Source organism: Cibotium barometz, chromosome 11 (assembly GCF_041138505.1).
Source record: "Cibotium barometz isolate CiBa-2024 chromosome 11, ASM4113850v1, whole genome shotgun sequence".
Classification (NCBI taxonomy): domain Eukaryota; kingdom Viridiplantae; phylum Streptophyta; class Polypodiopsida; order Cyatheales; family Cibotiaceae; genus Cibotium; species Cibotium barometz.
The window spans coordinates 7066537-7075048 of record NC_141056.1 but is presented as its reverse complement, the minus strand read 5'-3'; the positions used below and the strand labels follow the sequence as shown (position 1 = coordinate 7075048).

Sequence of the window (8512 nt, the reverse complement as noted above, 5' to 3'; positions counted from 1 at the left end):
TCCATTGCATTGCATTGTTTGCTGCAGTCCCTCACATACGAGGCCATCTTCCCCTCTTGCTCGGGACTTGTATTCTTGTTTGGTGATATTGAGAGTAGGTATACACCTGTGTTTCCTCTCTCACTCTCTCTCCTATGTTTCCACTTTCCATCTTCCGCTGTGGATTCTAAAATGGTATCAGAGCGCCGGCGACATGTAGCGTTGGATGCTCCCTCCTCTCCCTCCTGCGTTTTTCTTCTCAGATTTGCTGCTGGTCGGCAGGTCACTTCCCGGCTCTTCTCCACTGCAGCCTGTGGTCTTCCATCACTGGTTTGACCCCTGAGACCCCTCTACACACCTGTCAGCTGGTCTGTTTCAGGGCAGCAGCACCTTGTGTGCTGCATTTTTTTTCTACAGGTGGTTTTGCAGCAGTTTTTCATCAGCATCTACCCCTGTAGTGCTGTCGGCCTGTTGTGTACAGGAAAGCAGCAGTATATGTGCTGCGTTTTTATCCTACAGGTTGTCTTCTGATTGTGATTGGCTGATTTGAGGCATGGTGGTACCTTACACTTCTGCGTTTCCAGAATCTGCCCCGTTTAACCTCTGTTTTCAGATTTGCAGCCCTCTGGTTGTTGCATTTTTCTGGATTGATCTTGCTGGTAGCTCTATCTTCACCTAGGCGTCTTCAGTTGGACCCGAAGGTGTCACATGCACTCTGCACTCAGTGCATGGTGACAAACTGGCTCATCATCAGCGTACGCCGTGACCCCATTGTACATCCTCAGTTCAAGATAAGTCAGGCACGAGCTATGTAGGTCATTCCTCAGCCTTAGCGGGTCAGTCAGTCAGTCAAGTCCCTTAACCCACTTGGAGAGAATCATTTATGCATGTAGAGTCAGTAGAAGCCTTAGGGTTTGCATCAGAAAGCACTCTGCATTTTGCATAATATGCATTCATATGTGTGTGCATCATTTAGAACATCCCAGAAACCTTAGGGAATTTACTAGGATTTATCTGGTATTTTTTTCATATTTTATGGTATTTATTTAGCATTTAATGTCATTTATAATTATGAATTTTATTAAATAAATGACCAGCCAACTTGACCAGTCCCTAGTTAGTATAAATAGGCTTGCATAGGGCTTAGTTCAGCATTCAGTCTTCAGTGTGCTAAGAGCTCTCCTCCTCAGCCCTAGGAGTACCCTTGCCTTCAGCCCTAGACTAATCCAACAGCCTTGGAGCTTCTGCATTTGCTTTTCCAGCCTTGAGAACCTGCGTTTTTGCTTCCATCAGCCCTACCAGTCCAACACAGCAGTTCAGTAGACCATTCAGCAATTCTACAGTCCCTACAGACCATAGGCGCAGCCATACAGTACATCCACAGGCCCAAAACAACAAGCACCTCTGCGTTTTCTGCATAGATCACAGCCGGCCTGTGTTCAGTTCACTGCAGCCCTGCGTTTACAGTTCTACAGCAGACCAGCCTTGCGTTTTCAGTTCTACAACAGTCCTACAACAATATTCAGCCCTACAGACTTGCGTTTGCAGATTCCCAGCAGTCTCAGCCTTGATTCATCAGTCTACATCAGTATCAGCATTGAGTGCATCATCTAGGCATACACCAGTCATCTGGTAAAGGTATTCTATCATTCAGAAGCATTTACAGCATTCTAACAGAGCTTAGAACAGTCCACCACCTTCTTTTCTTAGCCTCAGGTGTACAGCCCTTCCTCATGTCCTTGGGAAGAGTGCATAGGCTCGAGATCAGTTCATCGAGGTGTTTCTACAGCCGTGTACAATTCAGCCAGGCTTTCGATCCTCCGAGATCTTGCGTTTGGCTTATCTACAATCCACAGTCATTCTCTCTAAAGTAATAAAGCAAATACTATCTCGTTATCGGGATAGGGGGCCATTCAGTGGGTAATTCGGGACCCAATCTGGAGTACAGTTCTCATCTCTCTCTCTCATATCTCTTTAAAGTTTGAAGTATTAAAGTGGATTGCTAAACTCACGAAACTCAGGATACAGAAGACGGTGTGAGCATTTGTGGCGACTTCAGCCTTCTCTCCTCATAGCAGCCTGGCACATCTGGCGTGCTAGATGCAGCGAGGCCATCGAGGGTGCCCACACCCCGTCGGTTGAGACCATCAGGAGCATATGGCTCGATATCAGTCAACGGTCAGTGGGGGAAGCTGCAGGGAGGTTTTGACCGCATGTGGAAGTGGAGGGAAGCCTTCTTGAGACTTTGGAGGCCTGGCCCTTTCCTCACAGATAGAGGTGGTGACCCCATTTGGCATTACAGATCACTTGTATGGTTGTTCCCTCCCCCCTCCCCAGCCCTCCCCTTGTATGAGATAGCCGCCTCCTCACAAAGCGGCCAATTGGAGCAGAAGCATCTCTTCCCCTTTGATAATTTGTCTCCCGTCCTTATATGAGGCAAGGTTGTATCTAGCTTGTCGTGGTTGTACTTAGCCCTTTGTGGCTGTTTTTTCTTTAAGGATCTTTTTCCTGGGGAAAAAAAAAAAGCATAGCAAAGTCATGTCTAAGAAAACTGTAAACATTGAGAGAGTTTATGTAATAGATGAAGGCCTTATGTATGACATGCATTGAAATCATGTTTTACAAAATGGTATATTTTGAAACAGGAAACAGGGAAATTGAAACGACGAGGTTGGGAAACGGAGTTGTCTTTTTTTAAGGGCGGGAAACACCGTTTCCTGGTAACTATAATCTCATAATAAACTGGCATGTGAACATGTAATGCTTCTCGGTCTTCTCTACCTTCCCAATCATGCAGAGTCTATATATCTGTTGCTCTCGCTTATGCCCTCGGTTCTCCCCGTCTCTATCCGGAGGCAGAGAGAGAGAGTCTTAATGTCTACTAAAGACGTGAAGAATCTATGAGATCAAAAAGATGTTACAAATGATCCATGTGTAGACCGGACATGAGAACATAAAAAACAAAAAGACGGGGCCTACCTATTACATATGTCCCTGTGTGTACAATGTAATAATAGACATGGAGAGCTCAAATGTTCAATTGAATCCCCAAAGGTTACCACCAGACCACAACGAATGATCACAGGAAGGCAGCAATCCCGAGCGCTAGCTGCCCCCCTCACATCCACACAAAACTCGGTTTAGGAATATACCTAAGAGCCATGCCCACTATGCTGTATATAGAGCTCCATCCAAGCCCCCTGATTCGCATGTGGGATTACTCCACGAGTTCCTTGGCTCCTCACGCATTCCACCACAATGCATTGGTGGCAACCCAATTCTAACACCTCTCCAACAATGCATGTGAACCCCCCTTGCCACATGGTCAACTCTTTGCAAGATTGTAAACTCAACAGTTGGGCAGGAGGAGTTCATTGATGTTGCCATAGCAAAACCAGAATCCTTGCACTGCTGCATTTTTCTACATGAACATCTCCCCAGAGGTCCCTAGCCTTGTGAACCTTCGCAAGCCCTTTGCAATGGATCCTCATCACTGTCAGTAGCCCCTTCTCACCATTGCTTGGAGGAAGATCTCAAGCAGTGGAAGTTCTGCCAGGATTGAGCGCCTAGCGCTTTGATACCATGATTGAATCCCCAAAGGTTACACCAAACCACAACGAACGATCACAGGAAGGCAGCAATCCCCATCGCTAGCTGCCCTCCTAATATCCACACAAAACCCGGGTGTGGAAGATACCTAAGAGCCATGCCCACTATGCTATATATAGAGCTCCATCCAAGCCCCACCCCCCCCCCCCCCCCCCGATTCGCACGTGGGATTACTCTATGAGTTCCTTGGCTCCTCACGCATTCCACCACAATATGGTGGAGTAGAGCGCCGAGATGTCCACCTCCTGTGGTGGTGCCTCCCTATGGCGTTGGAGGATGTCTCGCATCTGGAGATGACAGGTGGAAGGTCTTAATTTCTTAGGGTGAGGGTGCAGGAGAGATTTTTAAATGTCTTTGAAAGCACCAAAGGATCTTTAAGGCGATAATGTTTTAAGGGGAAATTGTATGACATACCTCAAGATCTTTTTACTACATGAATGTTTTAGCAACCTCTTTGTGCATATTTAGCACTGCTCATTTCTCATGGTATCAGAATCTTGTCAGGTAACTCACTAAGGGAACTTTTTTCTGAAGATTCACATGGAGGAAACTGCCGGATTATCCAATAGCAGGTTAAGTCTCCCTTCGTTTGGTGAGTTATATTGTGATCATGATGATGATGAACTGGAGCACACGGGAGAAGTTTTGTTCCTCGAATGCGATTCTACAGTTCAAGGGAAGAACAAGAAGAAGAAAAAGAAGCACAAAGGAGGGCTTCAAAGCCCCAAGGGGATCTTTGATTTCAATACATCTGAGCTGCTAAAGCTAGAGGAACACAAGGCCAAGATGAAGAAGTGTGTCACAAGATGTGCGTCATTTCCTGTCAGTGCTGCCCTTAAAGTCAACTGTGTCGTAGTTGAGAATGGTGAAGGTTCTGGGGATTCAGAGGATTTGAATGAGCACATGATGCGGACCTCTTCCGATGACAACCCCCCTGTTCTGACACGATGTGTTTCTCTACCTGTAAGGCACTTGCTGCCAATTGACCACGAAATGTTTATGGTTTCTTATTGTGGTTTGAAATTTTGTCATAGAAATGTGGGTAATATTCTAACAATCAATGTGAACCTTTGCTTGTGTTAAGCAGAAGTCTGCGCTTCGAGGTGGCTATGAAGAGCTTGGTTTCGGACCTCGACCGAAGCTGCATGTCAAGTGGGCGCCTAGTGTTTGGGAGCCACCTTGCTCCATCATCTCTCACACTGTGAATAATAACCACTCAAAGAAGAAGGTTTCAAAACACGGGCATAAAGGAAGGTCAAGCCGTGATGACCTGCATAAGAAGCAGGACAAGAGGAAACCTCACAAAGTGAAGTGCAACTCTGGGTCCAGCACCCCAAGGTGAGGATTTGGTTTTTGGGGGGGGGGGGAGGGGGGGAGTGCTCTTACTTACCTTATTAATTGTGAATTATTGAAGAGCCTTTTTAGTAGTGTAAGTCTTAGAAAATTGGGCCTTTAATGCTTGCAGAAGACATGGGGTGTCTAATAAAGATGGTGGGGAATTTGGAAGTTCCATACAAGCTGAGATTCCAAGTGGTGCAAGCGAGGAACTGTTCAGCAGAAGCACTCAAGTGTTGAAACAAATTGGATCTGATGCAATGGACAGTGGTGACATAAATTGCGAGCTAGCAACACAGAAGGGCTGTAAAGTAGCAGATGGGCGGCCGGCTGCGTTGAAGAATGGTATCTTAGGTGGCTTCCAGTATTCCAACGATTCCGCGTGTGCAGGTTCTTTGCTTGAGAGTGGCAGCGTTCCATGCAACCTTCTGTACGGAAGGGCCATGTGATATGGTTATGAGACTGTTCTTCTACTCGTGAATGTTTCTTGGTTGGGATGACTACCTATGTAGATCTTTTGTATAGAGCATCAGGCTAAGCAACTATGCAAACATGTCTGTATGATGATGTGCTGCTTTTATTTAATAACTTTTTATGATATGAGAAGAAATTGGTTGCTGCAAGTACCATTTAATTTGATCTGCTAGGATTTTGTGGACTTGGAGGTAGAAAACAGGCTTCTGTGAGATGAATGCACTTCTCTTAACTGCTTGGAGAGGTGTATGCAGCATTGGATAGCTCCACGGGAGCTCTGAGTAGAGCTTTCAATTTCTAGCGTATAGGGTTCACATGGCTGGATTGTTATAAATGTTGCCCAGTAACACCGGAGCTTAACACATACATTTATCTACCCGTGTATGTAAAAAAAAACTTAAGCTTTTTTCAAACTTGAGAAACTTTAATCTTATGTAGTCTAAATAAATCAATTTGATGGAGTAGTTAAAATGCACGTGAACACTTGGGCCTTCTACATTGACTACATCATCACACGAGTCTTGTCAACATGTCATCATCATTGAGATTTACATAAAAATATATATATATACTCTTTAATCATGTCCTTCATGGGTTATTCCTTGTATAATGATGGTTGTGAACCTTTGCCCTTTATGATTTTAAATGCTCAAGATAACCTATATATGAGCCACATCTTTTGAAACACTATTGCGAGCCAATTGTGTAAAATAAGTGCTCATGAACAAGTCGGGGTACTATTTCGAAAGCCAAGAAATGAATAGTGTTACTTGTCGTGTACAAAGGAACGACGGTCTTTGTGATCTTGGATGGTGGTATTAGTGTTATTTCATGTGTTTGAGAAATGTAGGTAACATTTTCATTTTGGTATGAAAATTTGGGTATTTTAACTAATTTTAGAAAAAAAATGAAATTATAATGTCACTTTTATAAACGACGAGTGCTCACTCGTCTCCGATGAGTAAAAGATGTGCACACTTTTGTTTATGCAGGTTATATAGGTTAGACTTAGGTGTCTCTCTTTCTCTCTCGCATATTGGGGATGTTTGGAGGCAATTTCTTTCTTGCCGAAAGAAAATAACCCAGCTCTTGACCGACGCACGCCCAATACAACCTTGAAGAGTATCTATCTGCCACACTATTACATGGCACCCCTTGTCATCCCATCATTCCACACATGAAGCATTGTCTTGTGCATATCTTGTAATTAGTGTAGATTAAGAGACCTCGTGCATTGCAAAAAGTTTGTCAACTTACTATGCTTTTATAACTACGTGGTTGTTGCGAGTTCTTACGATGCTACTACACAACCTCAAGATGCAAGAAAAGGCGGATTGTGTTTTGGGAGAGGCCCTAACATTGCATCCATTCAAAGAAATCATATGTGCATACATCTATAGGAACGTTAATGCATGCATACATACTAACACACATATGTGTATGCGAGTACAATCATATTTACATACATGTGTTCATACGTGTGTTTGTGTGTGTGTACACTTGCATGATTGAGTGCGTTTTCAAAAGCGCACACACAATGATGTATGCACATGTATCCCTTCATAATAAACATAAATACCTTTTCCACATTGAATTTATTATAATATAAATGCATTATGCTCTTTCTTAATAAATATATATTTATTATCCAAGTACATGTTTATTATATCAATATATATTTATTATAAAAAAATATATTTATTACATAAATATATATTTGTTTATATAATAAATATTATACAAATATAATAAATGTAATAAATATGATCAACTTGGAGTTGCTTAACCTCTTCCGCAATCAAATCCATGGCTCGAACGGAAAGCTTTTGATTGTAGACCTCTCATCCAATTCCTTCATCGGCCGCATCCCACCTCTTCTTTGCTCTGGAGGTAACCTTCAGAGGTTGGTTCTCTTCAATAATTTCTTCACACCTCCCAATTTTCGTGCGTGCTGATTCGCTGCGATGATCAATTAGATCACTAAATGAATGATTAGTGAATCACCAGCTTCTTGTGGGTGTAGAGGATATGGCATGCTTCATGTTGTGAGCATCCGCCGATGAGTAGAGTTAGGCACACCACTATAAAGGTCAGTCCAAGGAGGCATTCTTGCATGCACAAAAAAATAAAAAAACACTTGCATCACCGATATATATATATATATGTATATCTCTCTCTCACACACACACACACATTTAGTCCTACTTAGCATTTATTAAAATCAGTGAACTAATTCAAACAACGTATAAATAGTGCCGCACTTGGCATGCATAGCACACACTTGTTCTCCCTAGTCAACTACTCAAATGATGCCACAAATTTTCTAAAAATTTAGCTAAGTTCGAATGTATGGAGTAGCACACTTGCACATCGAGTGTCGTCTGAAGCACAAATTGTCAATTACTCATGTGCTTCCAAACACAAACTTTCAAGGTACACATGGAAACCCGAAAGCTCAAGCATATGAGAACAAATAAATTAAAGGCACCCTTAATTAAGCTCCCAAAATATTGCAACCTGCTTTGCTTGCACGTTATTTTTTAAACATCATACATACATACCTCCATGCAAGGCCACAACCATTTTGCTAATCTGAGTGGAGTCTCGGGGAAAACACAGCAACCATGTGTTTATCTTAGCTTCAGTGAGGACTTAAGGGGCACTTAGAAGAACGGCAGAGAGGAGACTGTGTGCATAGGCTGGTAAAGTAAACACATGGAATGAATGTAATGCAGAGGGTGTGCGATGCTACATCAAAGACTTCACTCACCAAGATTGCGGATGATTGCGCTGCCTCCATCAAGACCTCAACGCCCTCCTCACAATCTAAGGCGGGTATGATGACCCCGACGGAAACCTCAATGACGGACAGGAGCGACAGCGAGACAACTCCTTGTACTCCAATAGACGATGTTGTGGATGATTGCGCCGCCTCCATCAAGACCTCAATGCCCTCCTCACAATTAAAGGCGGGCTTGATGACCCCGACGGAAACCTCAACGACGGACAACAACAACACCGCCACCTCCTTCTACTCCAATAGACACCGTTGTGGGTCTGGACCTCTCCAACCTCAACCTTTCTCATCTGCCATACGGAGGATCTGAGCGCTCTC

The 8512-nt window shown here is 43.5% G+C and overlaps 1 protein-coding gene across 1 annotated transcript; it reads left to right on the top strand.

Moving 5' to 3' along the window:
* Positions 1-4081: 4081 nt before the first annotated feature.
* On the top strand, positions 4082-5545 carry LOC147633705 (uncharacterized). Its single transcript, XM_086804712.1, has 3 exons — positions 4082-4551; positions 4676-4926; positions 5054-5545. The coding sequence occupies exons 1-3, from the start codon at positions 4129-4131 to the stop codon at positions 5370-5372; spliced, it is 993 nt and encodes a 330-aa protein (XP_086660838.1). The 5' UTR covers positions 4082-4128; the 3' UTR covers positions 5373-5545.
* The last annotated feature ends 2967 nt before the right edge of the window (positions 5546-8512 follow it).

Excerpts from the sequence above, each read along its gene's own strand:
- LOC147633705 (XM_086804712.1), top strand. The coding sequence starts at position 4,129 with ATGGAGGAAACTGCCGGATTATCCAATAGCAGGTTAAGTCTCCCTTCG. Across the intron at positions 4,552-4,675 it reads CACGATGTGTTTCTCTACCT|AAGTCTGCGCTTCGAGGTGG; the intron begins GTAAGGCACTTG and ends TGTGTTAAGCAG. Across the intron at positions 4,927-5,053 it reads TCTGGGTCCAGCACCCCAAG|AAGACATGGGGTGTCTAATA; the intron begins GTGAGGATTTGG and ends TAATGCTTGCAG.